The 27,068-nt window shown below is 43.0% G+C and overlaps 1 protein-coding gene across 1 annotated transcript in view; it reads left to right on the top strand.

Annotated features, from left to right (window-relative positions):
- IVNS1ABP (influenza virus NS1A binding protein) overlaps positions 1 to 27,068 on the top strand; it is a 166,454-nt gene that overhangs the window by 55,857 nt on the left and 83,529 nt on the right. Inside the window, exons 3-6 of the mRNA XM_077452669.1 lie at positions 10,755 to 10,880; positions 13,947 to 14,116; positions 22,362 to 22,437; positions 23,510 to 23,683. Of these exons, the coding sequence (XP_077308795.1) occupies positions 10,770 to 10,880; positions 13,947 to 14,116; positions 22,362 to 22,437; positions 23,510 to 23,683 (531 nt within the window). The 5' untranslated portion in view covers positions 10,755 to 10,769. The remainder of the gene's footprint in view (positions 1 to 10,754; positions 10,881 to 13,946; positions 14,117 to 22,361; positions 22,438 to 23,509; positions 23,684 to 27,068) is intronic.

Raw genomic sequence — 27,068 nt, forward strand, 5'->3', positions numbered from 1 at the left:
GATATGTTTTTGTGTTATCATTCATTATTTTTGAAAAATGGCTAAGAAATCATAACTTCTGCCAAGGTATGTAAACTTATGATCACAACTGTAGATGTGCCTCATCTCTCCCTCCTTTCACCACTCTGCATATCACGCATATCGTAGATGAGAAGAGGTTACAGCGGTGAAGCAGATGAGCAGAAGGGTACAGCAGTGGAGAAAATGAGCAGGAGGGGTTTAGAGGGGGGTCTACAGTGGTGGGGCAGATGAGCAGGGGGGCTACAGTGAGGTGTGAAAGTGCATGAATTGGGGCTCATCAGAGGTGTGAGTGCAGGATGTTAATTTCTCACTACTAAAGTAGTTTACAGCATTTACTTTAAAACAAATCCTTTTCGTGATTGAGAAGTGAGTGAAGTTGACTTTTTATAATAATAATAAAAAAAAAAAATCGGCACGCTCAATTTCTTTGAAAACATTTTTCGGCACACTGTGCTCAAAAGGTTGCCTACCCCTGGTCTAGGTTGCCTGCTTTCAGGAAATGTTTTCGGGGGTTTATATTTAGGCCTAAAATGTATTTTTAAGCATGTGGTGATGTAGCAATAAGTCTGTTTTTCAACAGAACAAGCTCCCCTGCAGATGTAGCAGTTAGTGTTGACTAGGGGTGCTGAAATTGCTGCACCGATGCATCGCGATTCGGGTGTCCCCGATGCGGCACCGATTCATGCGACAGTATTGATCGATTATCGTGACGTCATTGCCCCGCCCCTCCCGGCACAGCGCTCCGAGTGTATCCCCTGTTTAAAATGCTTTCCGGCTCACTTCCAGCTCTCCTCACGTCAGCGGAGAATTCTCAGCCCCGCCCGCTGACTGTCACTATCAAATCAGAAGAGGCGGGCGGGGCTGAGAATTCCTGCTGACATCAGGAGAGACGTGAGCCTTGAGAGCAGAGAGGGGGGCAATGTCAGGACACAGTAGGGAGGGACTAATGAGGGAACTTGAGATACCCATTCGCAGAGAAGCTGCGGCCTACTCAGCCAATGGGTGCACAGGGTGGCCTGTCCATCACATTCTTTGTACTGTGATCTTCCTCTGCTGGGCTCTGCAATAGATGATGTCATCAGTCAGAGCCTGGCAGAGAAGTGAGCAGAGGAAGTTTTTCTTTTGTGAAATGGCTGAGCTATCACTGCACTGGCATCCCCAGCATCCTTTTAGATGAGAAAAAGCAACAGACAAGAAAAGTGAGAGGGGGATGATTCTTCTACAGAATTCCATATGGAACAAGCAGCCAGGTAAGGAGCACCAGTGCCCCCCTCCCCCACTGACTGGCAGTGCCTCCAAACTGCCCCATTGGGCACCAGGGCCCCTATCTCCTCTCACTAAGCACTTTAGCCTCCTATCTCTCCCCACTAGGCCCCAGGAACCCTCCCATCTCCCCTCACTAAGCACCAGGACCCCCCCATCTCTCCCCACTAATCACCCTAATCTCTCCCCACTAAGCACCAGGACCCCCCTAATTGAGCACAAGTGATCCCTTTGTCCTCCTTGAAAAAAAAGGGGATATTTGTTATAGCTTTTGCTTTTTTTTTTTTTTTTTTTGTTTATAGCGCAAAAAATAAAAACCACAGAGATGATCAAATACCACCAAAAGAAAGCTCTATTTGTGGGGGAAAAAGGACATCAGAAAGGATGTTAATTTTGTTTGGGTACAACACTGCACAACTGTCAGTTAAAGTAACAGTGCCGAATCGCAAAAATTGGCCTGGTCATTCAGCAGCCAAATCTTCCAGGGCTGAAGTGGTTAAAGTGGTTGTAAACCCTTACAAACCACTTTGACCTACAGGTAAGCCTAGATTAAGGCTTACCTGTAGGTCCCCTAAGCCGCAGATATGCCACGAGTGTCGGCTCCCATGCGCATGCTCCCATGCCCATGCGCCGGAGCAGTGAGACCCACGGAGACCCACCAAGAAGATGGACGCTCGGAACTACAGGGGACAGCGGTGACTTCGGTGGCTCCTGTGTCAGGTAAGTGACACATAATGGACTACTATGTGATGCATAATAGTCCATTATGCTTTACCTTTGCAGGGAATCAAAGAGGAAGTAAACCCATCATGGTTTACTTCCTCTTTAAGGGAGTGAGGTTATTTTTAATTCAAAGTTCCAGTAAATCTCTATTAAAAATCAGCAGCTACAAAAAAAAGTGCATCTTCTTTTAATAAAAAGTCACTCGCCTGTCCCACAATCCAGCCACGTGGCCAGCCAAACCCTCCATTCTCTCCCCCGCCTGTCCACGGCGCTGGCAATACTACTGTAGGCATCCGGCTGTGACAGCTTGCAGCTTCACAGCCGGGTGAGTATGTCTCACTGCGCTGTCCTGAATGGCCGCAAAATCTTTTGGGACCTGTGATGTGTCCCAGAAGATTGCAGGGTGGAAGGGCCGCCTAGGCAGCCCAAGCAGAAATGGGAGTTCGTCAGTAATCGTGATGCATCGTGGAATCGAATCGTTGACCAGATAATCGTAGTCGAATCGTGAGACCAGTGAAGATGCGCACCTCTAGTGTTGACACAAACTATTTACCACTGATCAACTTATTTATTTTATTTATTTATGTAAAACCTTAATCCCAAAAGGGAAAAAAAAAAAAACTTGCTTTAACTGCAGTGGAGTTTGGTTTACGTTTGTTTCACTTTTCAATCACTTGTCACAAAAAAAAAAAAAAGGTCAATGTGCTCAACAAGCCTCTCAGCAAATTCCTTGCGGTGTCTACTTTCCAAAATGGGGTCATGGGGGGGGGGGGGATTATATTGTACAGCCCTGCCATTTTAGCACCTCAGGAAATGAGATGGGCATATATGTGTATATATAGATATATATTGTGGGAACAAAAAGGGTACAAATTTAATTTGGGTACAGAATTGCATGACCATGCAATTACCAATTAAAGCAGCGCAGTGCCAAATGGTAAAAGGTGCTTTGGTTAGGAAGGGGGTAAATCCTGGGGCTGAAAAATGGTTTAAGGAGTTGTAAAGGTTTATTTTTTTATTTAATTTTTTATTTATTTAAAAAAAAACATGTTATACTTGCTTGCTCTGTGCAAGTTTTTTTTTTTTCCAGGGGGCACCCGTGCGGGCGCGTTCCTGAGTCCCACTGCTGTATCCATGGATACAGGCAGTAGGACTCGAAATGCATTAACCACTTGAAGTGGATAAGAACTGCAATCAAGTTCAAGGTTATCTTCTGCTGTTTCTAATTAAAAAGTATAAATGTGCATGCACATTAGAAGTAAACACTCTCTGAGACACGTTCAGCTCCGTTACTTTTAACTTCTTATTTATTTCTGGGCGGTGTTAATATTTTATACAGAAAGATACGTCATTGCTATGTCAGTCTAATTGGTACATCTCATTGGTTAAAATACAAGAGAAATTGAGAAACTTGATGCTTGAAGTTTGGTTGAAGCCGGTTCTGTTATCTCAAATGCATTCTTCTAATGCGTGGGAAGCAGGGGGTACCCGCCATCTTTAATTCCAAACAGAGAGCCAATCTGTATACTTGGAGGTCGACCGATATATTGGCCGATATTTGCCGTTTTTTAATTAATTGGCATCGGCCGATTGTGCTGATAAAAAGCCCGATTTAGGCCTTATGCACACGAGACGCAGGTGAAAACTCTTCTCAAAAAAGCTGAAACGCGCGTTTAGAAACGCGTGTTTTGCCGCATTTGCATGCCGTGTTTAGCTGTGTTTAGCCGCGTATGCGTTTTATAAGCGTTTATAAAGATAACATCATGTAGACCCTCCCCAAGCTCTCAAAGCATGTTTTTTTAACTATTTCTGCTATTTTCATCAGAGTGAGCAGCAGAAGCATAGAGAGCAGTTGTACACTTGCATTTGCCTCTCTTTCTGTGGTATATATTTTGAAATGGATCCCATATTGAATGTATGTCAGGAAATGCTCCTGATGAGACAGCAACGTTGTCGCAAATTTCGTGAGAGGTCCAGAGTCAGAGCTTGTGATATTGGACCCATCCGTTGATGGGACAGCGAATGTCTGTTGGATATTTCACAAACCTGTATGTGCAGCTGTGTACCTACCCCAACAAGTCGGGTTACAAAATGTCATTCTCTGATGCAGAAAAGTGCATGACATTTTGCGACCCGACTTTGGGGCCCCCTATCTCGGGGTCACTTGGTGATAGGAACCTCAACCTCATGGATATGTTGTAGTGCTAGTTCCACAGTGTCTGCATACCGAATTTGGGGTTCCTGGCAATAAGTGGCCCAAAGATATGGGCCCCCAAAGTCGGGTCGCAAAATGTCATTCTCAGACCATATTTCAGAGTTTTCAGGTCCAAAAAATTGGGTTCCTTTTAAAAACTCTTATAAACGCAAACGCGGGTGCTGCATTTAGCGACGTTTTGTGTCTGAAACGTGGAAATTTTTGCATCTGAGCCCATTTTTTTGCTTCTGGAAAAACAAGGTTAAACGCAACTGCATAAAAACGGCAAAAAACTAGACTGTGTGCATGGACACATAGGATAACATTGAATGAGTTCAGGGGCAGTTGAAAAAAGTGTCCAACTGCATCTGAACACGCGTTTAACAGCGTCTCGTGTGCATGAGGCCTAAGAACTACAGCCTGACTTGGAAATGACTTCTGTAATGGAAGTCAGTGTAAGTTGCCTGAGTCTTCATAGAAGCACTTGTTTCCTCTCTGGGCAGTCTGCCAAGAAAAGAGCAAAAAGATACAATGTTTACACTTGAATGAATGAACTCCACTCTGTGTGTAGAGTTCTCAGTTTAACCATTTAAAGACTAAATCTTTTCTGACACTTAAGCAAGTAAACAATCCTGTATTTTCTGCGAGAAAATCACTTTGACCCCCAAAAATTTATATATATATTTTTTAGCAGAGATCCTAGGGAATAAAATAGCGGTTGTTGCAATATTTTATGTCACATAGCATTTGCCCAGAGGTCTTTCAAATGCAATTTTTTGGGGGGAAAAAATACACTAAATGATTTAAAAAAAAACAAAAAAAAAACAGTAAAGTTAGCCCTTTTTTTTCGTCCAAAAGTTTTGACTACCTGTTTTTATTTTATAGGGTGCTTTCACACTGGAGCGGGCAGGCATTGATGGTAAAATGCTGCTAGTTTTAGCAGCGCTTTACCATCATTTTAGTGGGGTGCATATAACCCAGCTAGCGGCCAAAGAAGAGGTTAAATGCCCCCGTGAAGCACCGCTGCCAAATTGCATTGTATGCGCTTCGGCAGTGGTGCCCATTAATATCAATGGGCAGGAGTGGTGGAGGAGCGGTATAAACCACTCCAAACATGCTGCTTGCAGGACTTTTTTTTTTTTTAACATCCTGCCAGCGCATCGCCTCAGTGTGAAAGCACTCTGTCTTTCACACAGACTGCAGGGGAGCCGTTTTACAGGCGCTATTTTTAGCCCAAAAGCACCTAAAAAAAACGCCCCAGTGGGAAAGGTGTCTGTTAGGTTTTATGAGATGAAGAGGGATAAAAAAAAAATCGGCCCAAAAGAATCGGCATCATATATCGTCCATCGGCCGTCATGATTTCTAAATATCGGCATCGGCTAGAGAAAAACCCATATCGGTCGACCTCTATGTATACTACATATGTAAGGATTTGCATAGAAACATGTATATACATAAGCAAATAGACATTTTCTGATTATCATTATGTACATTACATTCTGAAGGACATTCCGTACTCTACAAACTATTATTAACTTGTCTCTTCCCATAGTTATCTAGTTTATAAAACCCTACTAGGCACACTGATATAAAGTTACTTATGAAAACACACACACTGCTGCTAGTAAAACACTATCTTATTTCCCAAGAAATTAGGAAAGCTAACATAAAGTATTAAGACATTACAATATCACAAAGCTTACAATCAGAACATATAATACAAGAATATGAAAGATAGTTGTCACACGGTCCTCCGTGAGGCTTTGCTGCATCGGCTAGGCTCAGACCAGGAGAGGGCCTTCACCATGAGATTTAGGCCGGAGCCATCACCCAGATTAGGCCTCGAGATGGCTGAATCATCATGTCAGCAGAAACGCATGGCAGGCTCTTGCAGCGAACAGAGAGAGCCTTGTCTGTGTGTGAGCCTTTTCATTTAAACATACACGCCCACTCATAGCCACCCCCATTTGCCTTCCATCCAATAGGTTTCGCCTTTTTTTTTTCTATTGCATTTTAGTCTAAATATGAGATCATATTTAAGAGGTCCTGCCATGCTTTTTCTATTACAAGGGATGTTTACATTCCTTGTAATAGGAATAAAAGTGACTGTGTTTTTTTTTTTTTTTTTTTTTTTAAACGCGCCCCGTCCTGACGAGCTTGTGTGCAGAAGCGAATGCATTCACATGAGTAGCATCGGCATGGGAAAACTGCGTTCAACCCACACATGTGAGGTATTGTCGCAATTAGCACAGCAAGAGCAATAATTCTAGCCCTAGACTTCCTCTGTGACTCTGTAGAATTTTTTAAACATCGCCTTTGGAGATTTTTTTAAGGGTAAAAGTTTGTCGCCATTCCACGAGCAAACTGAGTTGGAAGTTGGAGTGGGTACCTGTCGAAACCAGACAAGCAGAGCTTCCCCTTTTAAAAAAGCTGCACCGTTGTTTGTCATGTGAAAGCCCGAGGGCTTTTACACTACAGCGGTGTGCTGGCAGGACGTCAGGGAAAAGCCCTACCAGTAGCTTCTTTGGAGCGGTGCGTTTACTGCTCCCCATTGAAATCAATGGGGCAGCGCTATAATACCGCTGGCAAAACGCCGGTGGTTTTAACCCTTTCTTGGCCCGCTAGCAGCCGAAATGCGTTGCAAATCCGGCGGTAAAACGCCGCTAAAAATAGCGGCGTTTTCCCGCCCACGCTATGGGCGGTGTGGTCTGAAAGGGGTCTAAAAGTTAATATCACTGCAACATTGATTAACCGAATGTAAACAAACAACTGTTGGCTGTGTGTGTGTGTCTGTATGTAAAGGCTATATATATATTTTTTTATTAAAATAAAAATTTTTTTACACTTGCCTACTCTGTGCAGTGGTTTTGCACAGAGCAGCCCCATCCCTGGGTCCCCCAGTGGCACCCCATAAGACACAGAGTAGGGCTTAGCCCTGCCCCTGCTTCCTCATCACTGGCTGCGATTGAGAGCAGCAGGAGCCAATAGCTCCTGCTGCTGTATCTGAGGCAATGAGGAGGGAGAGTCTCTGGATCAAAATTGAGCTCAGGTATGTATTAAAAGGAGGGTGAGCATGCAGAAGATATTTATTTTTTATTTTTTTCACCCTACTGCCTTTTATAACCATTTTAAATACGCTACCAAATTGAAGCTTTACTCCAGCTAATTCTTATCACTTACAGAACTTACCACCCCTGTCCGTGTTAAATGGTTTGTCTCATCCCTGTAACTAATGCATCTGCAAAATAGCTTGTTCTTTTGAAAAACCGACTTACAGGCTGGTTCACCAGGTGAAAAAGGCCTAAAAGGGAAAATGAATGCAGCTATCGCAGCTGAGAATTTGTACGTTACAGTATGTTTGTTTTCTTTTGGGTTTAATACCGTTTTGCAGACACTGTAAACTCTCCTAATTGCAGCTTGTGTTTTACTGCATAAATTGTGTGTTCATTGTGTAGTTTCATATCGACATTTGTTGCTCCCTATGCACAGCCTATAGAAGTGTAAATCCTCACATTCCTGTGTCAGAAGTTTGTATGTAAAAACATGAGGCTTTGTCTGTAGTGCATAGCTTACCTGTGAATAAATTACATATGCCATGATCCCTGGGTCTCTGTCTAATGCTGGTGTAAGTGAGAACTAAACAGTAGCTGGATCCAACAGACTTTGAGTGCTCACAATGCAGCTGGAAGGTTTGTATTACATTGGAATCTAACACCGAGAGGATGGTAATACATGCATTAGGTGCTAAGTGACCCAGAACAGGAAGTTGTCTTGGTAACTAGGGACATAGAACTACACTAATGCCTATCTAAGAACAACAAAAACAGTAAGTGTACAGAACCTTTTTAAGGTAAGCATCAGCATCTTATAAAAATGTACAAGCAAACATCTTAATCCAGCAATGTCCACAAGTGCCTCGAGCGTCTGGGACTCACCCTCCTGATTGGCTGAGACACAGCATTTGTTATTTTTAAAGGAAAAAAATATACTTTAGTATCCCTTTTTAAAATTCTCTTCTGCTTACAGTAAGTAATGCATTGCCTGGTTATCAGCATCTAGTAAGTGTCCAGAAAGATGTTCAATGTTGTTTACTGTTAGCCATTTCTCTGAATGTCTGTACAGTATTTGTGTACTCCTGTCCATTTTTAAACCCTGTGGACCACCGTCCCAGATGATTTGCAGCTGTTACAGCTGCAAAGTGTGGGCCAACTCAATATTGAACCCTACGGACTAAGACTGGGAATGCCATTAAAGATTATGTGTGTGTGTGTGTGTGTGTGTGTGTGTGTATATGTATATGTGTATATATATATCTGGGCAACATAATACTTTTGACAGTATAGTGTATGTCCACTGGGACTCTGCTGACAACACAAACTTGGCTTATATGCCACCACTGGAGGCACTTGAAGTGATATCTGGTACTTAAAGTGGATGTAAACCCACTCTCATCCTTTCTAAACTACTGCAATATTGGTTATCTAGAAGGCTATACATGCCTCCTGCATGCATACTTATCTGCCAAATGTCTCCCCTCTGTCTGCTATGAGACCCAAAAAACTGCAGATTTTGTGGGTGGAGTCGTGATGTCAGTAGACTCCTCGCCTACTTCTACACTCCCCTTATCAACATGCATTTTCTCCTGTGTATTTCTTACACTGAGCTTCTGCACACTAACATCCAGTTAAAACCCAGAAAAGTCCCCACATGACTTCAGCATGCCAAATAGAGGTCGACCGATATATCGGCCGGCCGATATATCGGCCGATATTTGCCGTTTTTTTAATAATCGGCATCGGCCGATTGTGCTGATAAAAAGCCGATTTAGAACTACAGCGGGACTTTGAAATGACTTCTGTCATAGAATCAGTGTAAGTTGCCATAGAAACGTCTTCCTCCTCTCTGGGCAGGCTGCCAAGAAAAGAACAAAATGATACAATGTTTACACTTAAGTGAATGAAGTCATCTCAGTGTGTAGAAGTTCTCAGTTTAACCATTTAAAGACTAAGTGCCCGTTCACACAGGGGCGACGCGACTTGCAGCGCGTCTCACAGACGCGACCTGCACACGACTTCAGCGGCGACTTGCAAAATGACTTCTGTATAGAAGTCAATGCAAGTCGCCTGAAGTCGCCCCGAAAATACTACAGGAACCTTTTTCTAAGTCGGAGCGACTTGAGTCGCTCCTATTAGAACGGTTCCATAGTACAGAACGGAGCGCGACTTGTCAGGCGGCTAAGTCGCCTGACAAGTCACGGTAGTGTGAACGGGCACTAAATCTTTTATGACACTTGTTGCTTACAAGTAAAAATCCTGCATTTTCTGCCAGAAAATCACTTAGACCCCCCCCAAAAATTATATATATTTTTTTAGCAGAGATCCTAGGGAATAAAATAGCGGTTGTTGCAATATTTTATGTCACACGGCATTTGCACAGAGGTCTTTCAAATGCATTTTTTTGGGAAAAAAATCCACTATTTAAAAAAATAAAAATAAAATAAAAACAGTAAAGTTAGCCCATTTTTTTTTTTTTTTTTTTTTTTTTTTTTTTATCTAAATCATACATACAAATAAACTGATTGGAGGTTTGTTTTGTTTAATAAATGTTTAAATGTAAGATATTTTCTCTATCACTTATGAAGGCTGCTTTCACACTGGAGCGGGCAGGCGTTGATGGTAAAACGCACGTTTTAGCGGCTCTTTACCATAATTTTAGCGGTGCTATTTGGCTGCTAGTGGGGCACATATAACCCAGCTAGTGGCCAAGGAAGAGGTTAAATGCGCCCATGAAGCACTGCTGCCAAATTGCATTGCATGCGCTTCGCAGTGGTGCCCATTCATATCAATAGGCAGGAGTGGTGGAGGAGCGGTATACACCACTCCAAACGTGCTGCTTGCAGGACTTTTTTTTTTTTTTTTTTTTTTAAGATCCTGCCAGAGCATCGCCTCAGTGTGAAAGCACTCTGTCTTTCACACAGACTGCAGGGGAGCCATTTGCCTGTGCCTGAAAAACGCCCCAGTGGGAAAGGTGTGTTGGATCAAGGGGGATTTTAAAAAAAAGGAAAAAAATAAATAAAATAAAATCGGCCTAACATATCCGCCCTAAAAAATCGACATCATATATCGGCTATCGGCATCGGCCAGAGAAAAACCCATATCGGTCGACCTCTAATGCCAAATCATGCTGAGGTGTGGAACGGCCAATCCTTGCAGAGCAGCAGAAGAAAGGAGTGGGAGGGAATAAAAAAAATAATAATGCATGTCTTAGGCTAGTGCACGAGATATGTAAATCACCTGTCGCTCAAAGCAAGGGGGAGGATTTGACAGTTTTTCTCTGTCAAGATTTATCTCACTGAACAATAATAGGATTGGAGCTGGATTAACTCTTTGTGGCAAGACTGGACTCAAATGATAGGAAATCTTTACATCCACTTTATCGGATTTGAGTATGTTCATACTTTTTGTTTTACTTTAGAATGTGTTGCATAACGACCTTGGTAAGCTACATTTGGGATAGTGTGATGTTGTGTTTTTTTTTTTTTTTTTTGTTACAGCTACATACAGAAAAAATGGTTCCAAACGGATTTCTTTGTTTTGAGGATGAACAGTTTATAGAGTCATCAGTTGCCAAACTAAATGCCTTGCGGAAAAGTGGCCAGTTTTGTGATGTCAAACTTCAGGTAGTTGCCTTACGCTGCTTCTTTTTTTTTATTTATTTATTTATTTTTATTTTTTTGATCGATGGGGTAAGATGTTATGGGCTGCAAGAAAGAGGTCATTGATCAAAGTGCTGTAAATGAAAAGCAGTCTGATTCATACAGTTACTATAGTCAAAAGTAATCAGTTCTCCCCAGGCTATCTTCAAGACCTATGATTTTGTTCACTCCCATTCAAACTGAACCGTAAAATCTGTAAATTAACATTCTTAAGACTGAAGGTCTGTACCGATCCAACCTTAAAGTGGTTCTAAAGCCTACATTTTTTTTTTCTTTTTTTACGAATACATTAAGGTAAAAAATGTTTAGGCATCAGTATCACTCGTGCAGCTCCTCTCTCCCCTTACCTATGGCAGGGTGGATTTGATTTAAATCAAGTTGATTTAAATTGCTAGTAAAATGGCTTGATTTTAAATCAACTCTATTTTTAAATCAAAATTTTTAAAGAGCAACTGTCATTTGTCCTGCGGCAGCTCCTCCCCTGACCCGCTGTTGACTCACTGACAGTCCCATTCACTTTAATGGGATGGCTGATGATGCAGCAGTGACGCAACAAGGTGGGGGATGTGGTGGTGGCAGCAGGTGAGTGGATGCCCGCTAACAGGTGCTGCCATGATGCATCTGAAATGACAGGTGCTCTTTAAATATAATGAGTTATTCTTGCTAGTAGTTATTATCTTTTAATATTTGCAAACAAAATTAAGGTTTCTCTTTCGTTCATTGACAAACACAGCACTTCTTTATTCAGAACCATAGCGTTATACCCGAGAAGAGGAGGTTTGGGACTCCTCTGTTGAATTTTAATTGTACAGAGCAGTTAAGTTCCAACCACTTAAATCTAAATTTCCCCAAGTAGCTTGGAGTACACGTCTCTGACAGACAAGGTTGCCCAAACTATTGGTGCTTATGGCTGGGAAGCCTGCCTAGAAAACCTTTTCTTGTATCTGATCCCTTTGTTTTAAATATAGCATTCTTCAATACATTTGGTAGTTTTGGAAATGCTTTTAAAGGAAAATTGAAAGGCATTCTGATTGGGTATGGGGTTGGGATTTGTCAGCTTTAAAGTGGATTTAAACCCTCACATATATACTCAGTGAAGTGAACAGCCTTATATGATACACAGGGAGAAACAAATCTCCCTACATACGTTTTATGTATATCTGCTGTCTTCAGTTGTATATATTCTTTAGAAAGTGCTCTGCGTTGTTACAGATTTTCTCTTCCTGTTCAACATTGCAGTGAAGCCTGGGCATACAGCCCAGATATCTCATTGGAGCAAAGGCACCCTCTGCCCCCCCCCCCCCCCCCCCTCACAGGTTGAGACTTTCAGCTCTGTTTGGTGAATAGTTCAGGGCTCTACTAATCTATTTATAGCATCCCCCCAACACAAAACTCTGGCTGCTTTTATCACATGTAGGAGAATTTGTCAGAAGTTATCATCCTGATAACAGAAGAATGGAACAGGAAAAGCATACTGGACATAGAGCTTTGAAGTGAGAAAAAAAACTACAAATATTTGTGCCCAGCTCAAATTTCATGAATCGGGTTTACATCCACTTTAAGGATTTACAATAGAATTGGCGTCCCCTTTCTTAGGTTGTTTAAGAATGTGTTGGAACAATATGCATAAAAGTCCAGGATTATTATATTAAACCTTCGCTACCTTATGAGCAGAATATTGAGCTGGTCTTGAACATTTATTTTGTTTTACTCTCACATTTTGGTGGGTGATTAAGCCAGAAATACCCACAGTATTGTGTGTGTGTGTGTGTGTGTGTGTGTGTGTGTGTGTGTGTGTGTGTGTGTGTGTGTGTGTGTGTGTGTGTGTGTGTGTGTGTGTGTGTGTGTGTGTGTGTGTGTGTGTGTGTTTGTTTTTTTTTTTTGTTTTTTTTCTCCCCATTGCTTTTTGTATCAAAGGAAGGTTGAGTGTGTGGGGTTTTAGTTGTGGTGGGTTAAACCTTATTTCTGTCACCTATGTGAATGGGACCATTACGAATTACAGCTAACTGACCCAGCGAGGGTTCCCCGTAGGGATGCACCGAATGGTGTGTTTTTTTTTTTTTTTTTGTTTTTTGTTTTTTTTTTTTTTGGTGCCGATCCCGAAAATGAAAAATACACTAGGCCAGAAACCGATACAGAAAGTGACTGTCTTTAAAAAATATTTTTATACAGGAGACGGTCAGAGACTGCAGACATGAGTCAGTGCAAAATCAAGTTAGTGCCACAAGATATGGCAAAGTGGGTTAGAGCAGGTAGACACAGGTCAGTGCAGAGAGATGTGGGAATGTAGGTCAGTGCTGGGAAATAAGGGTAAGAGGAGGGGGGACACATGTCAGAGCTGGAAGACATGGATCAAGAGAAGAACCGCAGCCATGTGATCGGGATCAGAGCTGATGTTATGGTACCATGTGACCTCCAGGGAGAGGGCAGGAACGAAGAATGTGTGGTAGGGAGGGAGGGACAAGGTGCACAGAGCTGACAGTGTCACATGGGAGGAGGAGAGGTGATGACTGCGGCGCGCTGTGCTATAAGGACACCCCCTTAATGGGCGGACCTCTGTAATGGGCGAGGCCCGCCCCATTTTCGGCTCAATTATCGGCAAGATTTCTCTTTCGGCAAATTGCCGAAAAGGCCATTTTCGGCCGATATGTTTCGGCAGCCAAAATTTTGGTGCATCCCTAGTTCCCTGCAGTTAGCTGCAGGCGGTGGCCCCAATAAAAGCAATACGAGGCTAACCGCTTCTACAGCTAATCGCGACCGGTCACACACATAATCATGGAGCAATTACCTGCAGGTAGTCTGCGTCCAAGACCTGTCATCGCATGTAATTGCTCCATCTGACTAGTTGCGGAAGCTGTCAACCTCCCATTGCAGGTTGCCACCTGCATGTAATTGGTAATGACCCCATTCACAAGTGTGATTAGGGCTTTAGCTCTCACCCCGGCAAGATCTATAAAGGAGTTGTAAAGTGTTCAAAGTATGCATTTTCTAATGTTTTTTTTTTTTTGTTTTTTTATTTGCCTTTTCAAGGTTTGTGGTCATGAAATGTTGGCACACAGGGCAGTTCTTGCATGCTGTAGTCCTTACTTGTTTGAAATTTTCAATAATGACAACGAGTCTCATGGAATATCTCATGTTAAGTTTGAGGACTTGAATCCAGAGGCAGTAGAAGTTCTGTTAAACTATGCATACACTTCACAGTAAGTGCTCTTTGCTATATGTTTTATGAAATAAAGTACTGGAAAGTGAAATGTATCTAGTAGTGTTTTTGTCATTTTATGTCAAAGGGAACCATAACTTAGAAATTCATGAATGTTTTATATGTAAAAGTAAAAACACAGCTAAGTCTGAGCTTTTGCATTATATTAATGGTTAAAGCAGTAGTAAACTCGGTGAAAAAATAATTCCTCTTGCAAGACAATGTTACAAAGTGTTAGTATGCATAACATACTAGCAAATTATGTGAAACTCCTCTAAAAAACAAAGCCCACAAGTGTCTTTCTGTCACTGCTGACAGGGTGTCCATCTTCACCCTGTCTTCCTTATGGGTTTGTGGTTTTCGGTCCTTTAACTACTCGCCGAATGCAAATATACATCCTCACTTTGAGGACGGATATTGTTAGGGCAGCAGCTAGCTGCCAAAACTCCGGTATCCCCATGTTTGGCCGGCCTCATGATAAAAGTGGTCTCTGCATCCGTTTCACAGCAAGATCACTTTTATTGGCGGCTGGAGGGGGCCCCCCTCCTGCTACACTCCGGAGCCATCGGCGGAGGCGATCCGGTAAACTCGCTGGCTGTGCATGGAGACGAGTGAGGGGAAGATGGCCCGACCCGTCTCCATAACACTGCGGAAGTGACATCAAAACGTCACTTTGGCCCATAGATCATAAAGGGCCATTTTCTATCACAGGACACAGAGCCATAGTAGTTACTATGTGGGTTATAGGCCACCTTCAAGTGATGGACACTGGCAGGCCCTAAGTGCACTCCCTAAATAACCTCTCCCACTACTGGGAACGCCTCAGTTTTTTTTGCCAGTGTCTAAGGTGTTGGTCACGAGTGAAGATGTGCTGTGTTGAGCTCCACTGGAGCAGTCCTTGATGGGGCTAGCCATGCAGCTGGATCCATGCAAAGTGCCTTTTTGGCTGAATTGAATGGTACCCGGGCCTCGTATCCGAAGAAACGAGGTCTTGCCTGTAACGCTTCTCTTTTTAGAGAGCTGGACCCTGGAATCCAGTACTTTTTTGGTATTCAGGCCATAAAGTTTTTACCGGCGGTGGTGCTATTACAGGATAGGTACAGGATTGTGGGTTTCCTTGAGAATCCTCAGCTCCTAAAGGTTTAACGGAACCCACCGTGAAGGGTGATGATTGGGTCTGTTGGTTTTTTGTGGTAAACCATGCGGTGGGAAAGGTAAGTGGAGTTTTGTAAGAAATTTTTTACATGTTCTTATAATTGTCTCCTTTAAATTCAGTAAGTGTTGTCATGCCTATTTGTCACCACTGGGGGCTGTATTAAGCACTTACTGTCTCATGCTTCTCAGAAAGCTCACATTGTGTCTAGGAAGCAGCAGTTTCTAGTTCCTCCGGCCAAGCAGCAGACCTCCGGTAAGTCGAGGGGGTTCCCTCCCCCTACCAGACACCCCTCTGTGCTGTTTTTTTCTTCCCCTCTTCTTGGGGAAAGACCACAAGAAATTTAAAAAAAAACATTGCAAACGCCGCCAGGTGTCGGAGGGCGGGGCTTAGCACGGCATTGGCATCCTCCAACGTCCAGCGCAGGAAGGTATGTTTTAAAAGGCCCTATTTGTGCTGTTACATGCTGCAGGAGGAACACAAGAGTAAAGGTGGCATATAAGAGGTTTGGTGACGCAGATATTCCTTTTGACACATTTACGACTGCATCATGCTGAGCATTAATACCAGCGACAGGGCTGGACTATTGCTCAAGCAGTGGATGCGTTCCTTCTGGTAGTAGCTCTACTTTGTGCATCGGGCTGTGGTCGGAAGGGAGGTAAAAACACCTCAAAGGGCTATAGAAAGGCTTCTACAGTCACACGGAAACCTAGAACTTTCTCAAAAAAGATGGCATCCTCCCCTGAGAGTAATATGGCTGGTCAGAGTGAGCCATCAGGAGGGGCAAGTGTTGCAGCTGCTCTTAACACTGCAGCCCCTGTGTATATTTCTAAGAAGGCTTTTTCTTCAACCATTTTAAGCTTGGAGCAAAAAATGTATGCTTTAATTGCATCCCAAAGTGGCACTTAGCACAGCAGGTCCCCGTTCATCACTCAGGACCCTGAGTGAACAAGGAGCGAGAGATGACAAATTTTTCAAAGGACCAGGAAGAGGCTGAAGTCTCCTCTGCTGAAGAACCTGATGCGGAAGTGTCAGGCTCGCAGGAAAGATTGTTGGTACAGTCTCTCGCTGAATTGGTCCGCTCCACATTTTTACTGCCGATAACGCAGTCAGTCGATGAACCCAATTCTGGTTTGGGTTCACTAAAGCCTCCCCAATCTGTAAATTATTTTCCTATCCATTCTTGGCTAAGGAAGCTAATGTATTCTGAGTGGGAGCACCCAGATAAAGTTTTTTTCCTCCGAAAAGGTTTTCTATACTTTATCCTATGGAGGAAGCGTTTTATAAGAAATAGGGAATTCCAGCAATTGACGCTGCTATATCCTCTGTCAATAAAAACCTGACTTGTCCAGTAGACAATGCTTATATGCTAAAGGATCCAACGGATAAGAAGTTGAAGTTCCTTTTTAAAAACGGTATTTCTCTGGCAGCTTCAGTCGTTCAACCTGCGCTGGCAGCGATCGGAGTATCTCAGTCCTTGAGGAACCAGTTTATGGAGGTACTCGGTTATTCCTGATCAGCAGGTCCAGGATTTGGCCGGGATATCGGAAGCCTTGTGTTTTATAGTAGACGCTATGAATGATTCTATTTTCCAGGCCTCACGGCTCATGCTAAGGCTGGTACATGTGCGTAGAATCTATGGTTGAAAAATTGGTCAGTCGAAGCGCCATGCAAAAAGCTCTTTGCCAGTTTCCCTTGTCATAGTGAACGGTTGTTTGGAGACGATCTGGATAAGTATACCCAAAGAATTTCTAATGGGGAAAAACAGAATACTAAAGCCTCCTTATGAAGGTGTGCCCCCACTCGCTCGAGTGGGGGGGAAAGGCTTCTGCAGTTTTCAAAGGTCTGGCAGGAGCAATGTCAAGACAGATGGGTGGCTTCCTCAATTTCTCAAGGTTACAAACTAGAGTTCCGAGGATTCCCATCTCCTCGTTTTCTCAGATCAAACGTTCCCAGTGAAAAAGAGGTCTCCATCTCTATCGCCATCTCTCTCTATCGCCATCTCTCTCTATCGCCATCTCTCTCTATCGCCATCTCTCTCTATCGCCATCTCTCTCTATCGCCCTCCTCAAAGAGTGATATCGGTGGTCCCATTGGAAGAGCAAGGTTTGGGGTTTTATTCAAACCTGTTCACAATTCCAAAACCAAACTGGAATGTCAGACCCATTTTAGATCTCAAAGATCTAAACCGGTTATTGAATATTCATTCTTTTCCCATGGAGTCAATCCGATCAGTAGTTTACAGCCTACAAGGGGGAGAACTTCTGGCATAAATCGACATCAAGGATGCTTATCTCCATGTGCCAGTTTTCCCCGCTCATCAGAAATGTCTAGGCTTCAATGTAGAAAATCTTAATTTCCAGTTTGTAGCTCTGCCTTTTCGGTCTAGCTACTGCACCTCGAGTGTTTACAAAGGTCCTGGCTCCTCCTTTAGCCAGGCTAAGGGCTCAAGGTATAACGGTAATAGCCTACTTAGATGATCTACTCTTGATAGATCAATCGGTAGCCCACTTAAACCAAGCTTTGGTCACCACAGTCGGCTACATGGAAGACCTAGGTTGCGTTCTCAACCTAGAGAAATCCTCCTTAAAACCATCAAGGAGATTGCAGTACTTGGGGCTGATCATAGCTACAGCAAAGAAGAGGGTGTTTTTGCCCCAGGAAAATATCAGTTCTATATAGGATCTGATTCAGTTGGCCAAAACAAAGTAGAATCTTTCTATTTGACTTTGCGTGAAATTGTTGGGAAAGATAGTGACTTCTTTTGAGGCCGTTCCTTATGCGCAGTTTCGTTCTAGACTGCTGCAAATCGGTATCCTGTCAACTTGGAACAAGAATGTCCAAGCGCTGAACTTCCCAATACGTTTATCCCCCAATGTGCCTCAGAGCCTCAATTGGTGGTTGATATCCAAGAATCTTCAAAAAGGAAAATCCTTTCTACTAGTTACCTGGAAGCTGGTAACAGATGCCAGCCTTCTGGGCTGGGGAGCAGTCCTGGAAGAAGCATTTGTCTAAGCCCCTGTACACACGGTCGGAGATCTCGACAACCAAATCCGTCGGATTTTGTCCGTCGGATCTTGTCCGAAACTGTTGCATACACACGGTCGGACAAAGTTGTCAAAATCAGATCTTTCAGAACGTGATGTAATTTCGTTACGATGGGACTACATTCAGGCTAGTAGCCAATAGCTTTGATGTAGGAATTTGATCTGAGCATGCGTGGCACTTGGTCCGATCAAAATTCTCTTCACATGATCGGAGTATGTCCGATCGGCCCAGTTGGTCGGGAAATATTTCCAACATGTTGGAAAATTGGGTCCGACGGAATCAGTCCGATGCATACCACACACAGTCGGATTATCCGACAACACGGTCCGATAGGACACATTCCGACGGATTCTCCGACCGTGTGTACAAGGGCTAAGGGAAATGGTCCAAATCAGAGATGACCATGCCCATAAATATTCTAGAGATTCGGGCAGTACGCCTGGCCCTGGAGGCCTGGACATCCAGACAATGGCATTGTCCTGTCCAGAATCCAATCCGGCAATGCCACAGCAGTGGCCTATATCAATCACCAAGGCCCAGAAAGAGGTGAATCATATTCTTTCTTGGGCAGAAAACATTCCTTGCCTATTAGCAATTTTCATTCCAGGGATAGAGAATTAGCAGGAGGACTACTTGAGTTGCTAACAGTTGTTCTTGGGAGAATGGTCCCTTCATCGTGACATTTTTCTGTCTATGTCAAAAATGGGGAGTTCAGGAAGTGGTTCTGTTTGCGTCCAGGTTCAACAACAAGATCAACAACTTTATGTCAAGGACAAAGGATCCCATGGCATACGGAACAAATGCCTTGGTCTTTCCTTGGGATCAGTTTTCACTGATCTATGCGTTCCCTCCTGTTCTGCAGCTTCCGCGTCTTCTTCGCGGGATCAAGCAAGAAGGGAAGGAGGTTATTCTGGTGGCCCCAGCATGGACCAGGAGATCTTGGTTCGCAGAGATCATAAAGATGGCGGTAGGGGACCCTTGGACCCTACCACTGTGGCCAGACCTTCTCTTGCAAGGTCCAGTATTCCATCCTACCTTACAAACTTTAAATGTAACGGTTTGGCTATTGAGACCCACATTCTAAAGGATCATGGGCTGTCAGTTTCAAAAGTTTCTACTTTGGTTAATGCTAAGAAGCCAGCATCCAGAGTCCTTAAAATGTAGAGTCTGGAAGGCATATGTCTCCCCAGAAAATGTCATAGGTAGGATCATTGAATTCCTACAGATGAGATTAGAAATAAGTGTGGCCTTGACTACTATCAAAGGCCAGGTGTCGGCCTTATTGGTATTTCTCTTATATTCACCGACCGACACAGCTCCTCTCTGTAACTAAATGGGTTGTATAGCCTGCCATTAGGAGAACTAGGCAAAATTCTCCTAAGCCTTCAGAAGCCGTTGTTTGAGAATATCAGGGAGATCCCCCTGTTAACCCTTTCACAGAAGGTGGTTTTTCTAGTGGCCATCACATCGGCCAGGAGGGTTTCGAATTGGCGGCCTTGTCTTGCAAGTCGCTCTATCTGGTCATCCACAGGGATAAGGTGGTGTTGCGTCCGCAAACATCTTTTCTACCGAAGGTGGTCTCGGCTTTTCATATCAATGAGGACATTGTATTACCATCGTTGTTTCCTAAGCTGAAGCACCCCAAGGAGGTGGCCCTTCACGTTCTCGATGTGGTTAGGGCTCTGAAGGTGTACTTGTCAGTCAGACTCACTGTTTGTTTTTCGGTGGCTGGTCCTAAGAAAGGCATGGCAGTCTCGTCGGCCACCATTTCCAGGTGGGTCAGACAGATTGTAGTCCAAGCCTACCCCTTTCCAGTCACTGCCCACTCTACAAGAGCAATTGGAACGTCTTGGGCCTTTCCGACATCAAGTGTCTGTCGCTCAGGTGTGTAAGGCGGCGACCTGGTTGTCTGTCCATATGTTTACCAAGTTCTACAAGGTAGACGTCAGTGCATCGGCTGATGCTTGTTTTGGCTGCAAAGTTTTGCCGGCGGCAGTGTAGTTGCAATTATATATGCAACTGAGATTTTTTCCTGGTTGTTCGATAAAAACGCAGTACTGTTTGTTAATGCACTGTTGCATTGCTTCCGCAAATGGTTGCGGTTTTGGGGTCTCTCCTGTTGAGAATGGTGGTGTTTTTTTCATACACTGCTGTTGTGTTTTTGTGGGTTTAGTTTCTCTAGTTCCCACTTGCCATTGGGGATGAAGTTTTACTGCTGTTTTTTCCCACCCCTCATTTGGCACTGCTTGGGGACATCCCATTTAGTTAGAGAGGAGCTGTGTCGGACGGTGAATATAAGCGAAAATAGAATTTTTTTTTTGTACTCGTCGTAAAATCCTTTTCCCTAATTCACTGACCGACACAGGACCCACCCCTTCTTTTTTCTATGTTATACTGCTTGTTGACCTACTGAAGCTGCTGGGAGCAGTGAGGAGGGTTGATAGCACAGGGTCCACCCCACTGCGGTGGGATTGAAAGTTTTGTGTATTGTGCAACAATTTTGCCTAGTTCTCCTAGTGTCAGGCTATACAACCCATCTAGTTACAGAGAGGAGCTGTGTCGGTCGGTAAATTACAGAGAAAGGGATTTTACAGCGAGTACAAAAAATCCTATTTTTTTTTTTTTTTTCAACGACCATTTGCTTCACACTTTCTGGTTCGTAACTTTATTCTGGGGGTAACGTGGATTAATTCCCAGGTTAGGTCACCCCTTGAACCCTTAGAATATGTAAATTTAGTCCTGTTGGCTTTACAAAAACAGCGTTTTGAGCTAATTCGAGATATTGCCTTGGTCCTCTTGACGAGGAAAATAATTTTCTTGGCTGCCATATCTTCTGCAAGAAGAGTATCAGAGTTGGCTGTTCTTTCTTGTAAAGAGCCATATTTGATTATTCATAAGGATAAGGTTGTATTGTGGCCTCATCCTAATTTCCTACCGGGTAGTGTCAGGTTTTCATTTAAACCAGGATATTGTTCTGCTTTAATTTTTTCCAGAACCTCGTTCTGTGGAAGAAAAGTCACTACATTCTCTTGATTTGGTGAGTGGTCAAGGTCTATTTGAAAGTGACCGCTCAGATTCGTAAAACAGATGTTTTGTTTGTATTGCCAGATGGTCCTAAAAGAGGACAGGCAGTGTCAAATCTACTATTCCTAAAAGGATTTGTCAAGTGATTGTTCAAGCTTATGGTTTAAAAAGGAAAATTCCTCCTTTTCATATTAAAGTGCACTCCACCAGGGCTGTTAGTGCTTCTTGGGCAGTGCATCACTAAGCCTCCATGGCTCAGATCTTCAGTCCATACATTTACCAGATTCCATCAGGATATCGCCTTTGGGTCCAGTGTACTGCAGGCTGCAGTACACTGGAGTCCTCTAGTCTCTTAGTGCCCGACTTATGTTGTCTCCCTCCCTTCAGTTGGAATTGCTATGGGACATCCCACATAGTAACTACTATGGCTTTGTGTCCCATGATGTACAATAAGAAAATTGGATTTTTATTACAGCTTACCTGTAAAATCCTTTTCTTTGAAGTACATCACGGGACACAGTGGTCCCTCCCTTCTTTCTGCTATACAAGTGTATTGCTTTGCTACAAAAACTGAGGTACTCCCAGCAGTGGGAGGGGTTTTGTAGGGAGTAGACTTCCTGTCTTAGGGTGTGGCAGTGTCCATCACCTGAAGGTGGCCTATAACCCACATAAGTAACTACTATGGCTCTGTGTCCTGTGCTGTACTTCAAAGGAGAGGATTTTACAGGTAAGCTGTTTATAAAAGGCCTATTTTTTGGCTTCGAATTCCAAAAGCATGAGTGGTCAGTCCTGCCTACTTTTTTTCTCATGCGTTACAAAAAAAAACAAAAAAACAGATCTCTCCTTATCTCCATAACCCCTCCTTGTGCTTAGATAGAGAACACATGAAGTTGCACAAGATTTCTTTTGCTTTTATACAGCGCACTTTCAAAGTGAGCAAATTAGTTAATTGGTAGACTTTTTAATAAACGTTAACATTCATTGATGGTACTATACATTCACTTATACTTTTCTCTTATAGGCTGAAAGCTGAGACGGAGTTGGTAAAAGATGTTTACTCTGCAGCAAAAAAGCTTAAAATCGATCGTGTAAAGCAGGTAGTGTTTCCGATGGTGGTGGGCAGTGATTTTTATCTTTTCCAAATTAATGCAAGTTTTGGACAGACAAACCTTTTATAAATTTTTGTAATTGTGGCCCAGTGTTTGTCTAAACTGAAGCACTGACTTCACCCTACTCTTCTGTCCATGGTAACCTTTTATTCTGACTGGTATCGGTGACAACTGAGGAAAGGGGCAAGTATCATTGGAGAGTATGGTTTGTGTAATCCATATCCAGTTAAACCTTTTTTTTTATTTTTTATATGTATTGTACAGGACGCGTGCTATATAGCACCAATATTTGGGTTGTGGTCCCTTTTAAGGAAGTCGCAGTAGTGTTCAGGGGGTCACCTAGAATGGGTGAGGAATTCCGGGTTTTGCATCAATCAGAGGACTGACTCGCAGTCCTATCTCTTAATAGAGAGTTATTTATGACCCGGAATTTGGGAGGCTCTGAAGTGATATTCGGACCACAGGGATTCAGCCCACAGGGGGTTAAAGGCCTCCAGGAAACCGCTCATAAAGGACAGGAATTAGTGAAGTGGTGGCGAGGAGAAGTAGGTGATTACACTTGCCTTATGAGCTGTGTTTCTGTTTGGAGCTGGTAAAGATTCGATAAGGAATTTCAAAACTCTTGCGCGAAGACCCATCCACAAAACTGTGTCTTTGCTTTAATTTGCTTTGTACTGAAAATAAGCAGACTTTATTTTATGCTGAAGATATGTGGACTTTGTTTTATATTTTTAACCTGTGTGCTGAAGGAAGCCTTATTTTTGATTTGGTTACAAATAAAAGCCTTTTTGTTTCAAGTTTAAACGGTTTATGCACTTAATCACATGGAGCTATTATCCCCAAACTTTTATATATATATATTAATCTATCATAATATAACATTTCATTAACAAAAGAAAAAAACATACATGTCAAAACAGCTGAAAGGCTACAACTGCAATTAAAATAAGACTGACTGCTGTCACTGAAAAGTATTTAGTAATGACTACTTAGTCACTCTACACATAATACAAAGGTTTGTTATTTCTACATAAATGTAATTTATTTTTCCTTTTTAAAGGTGTGTGGTGAATATTTATTATCCAAGATGGATGTACAGAGCTGCATCTCGTACCGTAACTTTGCAAATGCAATGGGAGATTGGCGTCTTTTAAGCAAAATAGACATGTACATTCAGGAGCATCTTCTTGAAATTTCTGAACAAGATGATTTTCTTAAGCTGCCTCGACTTAAAGTAAGTACATATTGTCCTCTTAACGAAGTGTGTCTATGTATCTTCAAATATGCCAGTGCCTTTGCCCAGAATCTATTTTAGAACCCTGGATACCTTGTTTGGCTCTTTTTTATATGGGCCCAGAATAGAAGGAAGCCTTAATTCTTGACCCTGCAAAACCCTAAAGCAGAAGCTGGTATGGCACTTCCGAATATAAAATAGTGGTACAGGACAACTACGTCTTTTAACTGATTTTGGCTGTCACCTGTTTCACCTACAGTAGTGGAGTTACATTTAGCATGTCTTTAAATTGAATAACGTGTTGATTAGCTTTGGAGGTGCTGAAGACAGATCTAGAAAAAGTGAGTTTGCCAATTCCGGATTAGGCCAGAGCGGTGTGGAGAGAGTCCAAACGTATTGTAGGATTTAAGGACACTGAAGCTGCACTTCCTACTTGGCCATAACCCCATGTTTTCTCAATTGCTACATTTTACGGACTACTCTTTCTTGGAACAAAAAGGTTTAACTACTCTAGGCGATATCTATAATGACACTGTTCTTTTGTCCTTTGACCTACAGCAGAAATTTGACCTCCCCGTACAAACTTTTATACCTGCAACTGAGGCATGCATTAAATACTCTGTTTGGGACTAACGTCTCACAATTTTCTAATTAATCACTCATAGGCATATTAAAGTCGTAAGGTTCTGGAGGACTCATCTGAAGTCTATACCCATCTTTTAAATGCTGCTATTAGCAAAAATCCACTCAGTGTAATTCAAAGGGCAATAAATTATACCAGATTTAACAGCGGAGGATTGGGAAGAGGCTTGTTCCTCTCATTCACAGGTGTCTCCAACTATTAATAACAAGTTGACACAACTATGCATGATACACGAGTCTTGCCTTACTCCGGTAAAGTTGCATGCTATGCATCGCATACCCACGTCTAACTGTAAGAGATGTAATCACACTAAAGCTGATTTTGCACATGTAATTTGGGTTTGCCCTGTCATAGCTCGTAACTGGAAGCAGGTTATGGACCTTCTGTCCTCAGTATTGTCCTCACCTGTTCCCTGTACTCCTAGAGTATGCCTCTTGGGTATTATGGATGAGGAACAGTGGCAGAGGTATCGGAGCTCTACTGAAAGACGTGGTTTCTGGCTAGGAAGGCCATTGCACTTAAGTGGATTCAATCCAGTCCTCCACCTGTCCGTACGTGGATAAAAATGGTAAACCTAATACTGCCATATGAAAGACTTGTATATGAACACAGAGGATGCCCAACAAAATGTAATATGATTTGAGATGTGTGATGCACATCTACCCTCACCATTTCCAGTAATTGAGAAACCCCATTGACTCAAAGTATAGCAACTGTCAGAATTCAAACCTCTTAATGTTGATTTTTCATACCCAGGAAAATAACTGTGACTCATTGAAAGCTATATATATGTTTTACTTTCTGATCCAAGCAAACTGTATGTACAGTTTTAAATAACCTGATGCGTGTCGGTCCACATGTACTTTAACTGCTATGGTGCTTATGGTGAGCATTTTGTTGAATTTGTTACTATAATGCACATTAGTTAATAAAAAGTAAGTACGTTTTAGAGCAGCACGATTTAATCATTAAAGAATCAAAATCACAAAGAAGCTCACTTCTAACAGCTGAAAAAAATTCCAGTCAGCCTGCCAAGTTTAACTTAATATTGGAGATAAAGAGAAACCTTGTAACAATTTTTTTCTTTAATCAAAGGGATGAACTTTGGTCTGTAAATGAGGGCCGTTTAACCACTTAAAGACTAAACTTTTTCTGGCATTTGCTTACAAGTTACAATCAGTATTTCTTTGCTTGAAAATGACTTGGAGCCCCCAAACCATATATAATATAATATAATTTTTTTTTTTTTTTTTTTTGCTGAGACCCTAGAGAATAAAATGGCAATTGTTGCTAGATTTTATGTCACACTGTTTGCGCAGCGGTCTTTCAAATCATTTTTTTTTTAATACACTTAAGTGTATTAAAAAAATGTATTAAACTAAAGTTAGCCCGATATTTTTGTTTGATTTGAAAAATGTTACAGCGGGAGAATCGTGAAAAATGTGATTCTAATTTTAGCCAGAATCGTACAGCTCTAGTACATATGTTTCTCTTGCATTCACTGACTGGCACAGCTCCTTTCTTATACCGTCGGGTTATTACGCCACCTTCAGGAGAGGACTAGGCAGAACATGTTAATATGTTATAACAAAACTAGAACTTTCTAGTTCCGCCCAAGGGGTGGTTTTTTTTCTGCCTAGTGAAGGAGAAGGACCTAGGAAGCCTGCGGGCCCAGCGGTCCGTGGATTTTTCTGCAGTTTGCCTTTTGCGCATGATTAAAGATCCTGTGATCTGCTATCAACAGCCGGCTGGGTGACAGGCTGGATACCCTTATCCTTGTAGTCTCCTCAGCCTGGCCAGCAAGCACGTGCAGACCAGAGCTCTGTGCGGGCTCCTCCACGACTTGCCCCCCAGCTCCAGGGGCGGCTGGTGGGAGTAATGCCCTGAGGCACACATATGACCGGCTACTGATGTCTACGTCAGTGTGCCGGGCCAGCAGCCACCCCGTTCTGATCGAAGAGTGGGTCTGTGATGGAATGTCTCCCAGCTCGTCAGGACTGGTAAGTACAGCTCTGCCTGCCTCGGTGGGGCTGAGCAGCTGGGCATTCCCTGGGAGGTAGATTTGGGGGTCCCTCAACTCCCTCTCTTCTCTACCTGTCCCTTTCCCCCCCCCCTTCCCTGTGGGGGATGCTGCTGAGTGATGTGTGGTGAGTCCTGCGGTGGGGGCCCCTCAGCCTGCAGCAGTTAGGAGGGTGGGACCATCACTGTCCGAAGTTCCCAACAGGTGGCAGACAGGGTAGGGTCAGCATGGCTTCAGAAACTGTTGTTTCTTCCCTCGAAATCCAGGCAATTGCAACCAGTTCGCCTGTAGACAGTGCAGTGCCTCTGGACGCTTTGTCAGCGGTCCTTAATACGTTTGTTGCCAAGAGGGAGGTGGTGCGTGGGCGCAAGGGTGTTTAAAAAAAACTGCCCCTGTGCCCCATCCTCCGGGGAGAGCTCTGATGCAGACTCGGGCCCCGCTGAGGCTGGCGTCCCCTGTTCTGTCGTTTCAGATGATACTAAGCAGGATGAATCCCCGTCTGGGTCCGTGCGTGATAAAGCTCTTGTTGGAGCACTTATCACAGCTGTGCATGATACCCTGAAAATGCAGGAGCCAGTAGATCCCTCTGCTGATGTAGTAGTCCCTTTTGGGGTCCTGTAAGCCAGCCTGTACACCTAAGGTGTTTGTATATATGACTTATTTTGATAAGTTCATATACAAGGAATGGGGTCGACCGCAACGGACCTTTTTGGTCCCTAAAT

The sequence above is a fragment of the Lithobates pipiens genome, unplaced genomic scaffold (genome assembly GCF_037356315.1).
Source record: "Lithobates pipiens isolate NorthernLeopardFrog02 unplaced genomic scaffold, aLitPip1_a1.2 Scaffold_23, whole genome shotgun sequence".
Lineage (NCBI taxonomy): Eukaryota > Metazoa > Chordata > Amphibia > Anura > Ranidae > Lithobates > Lithobates pipiens.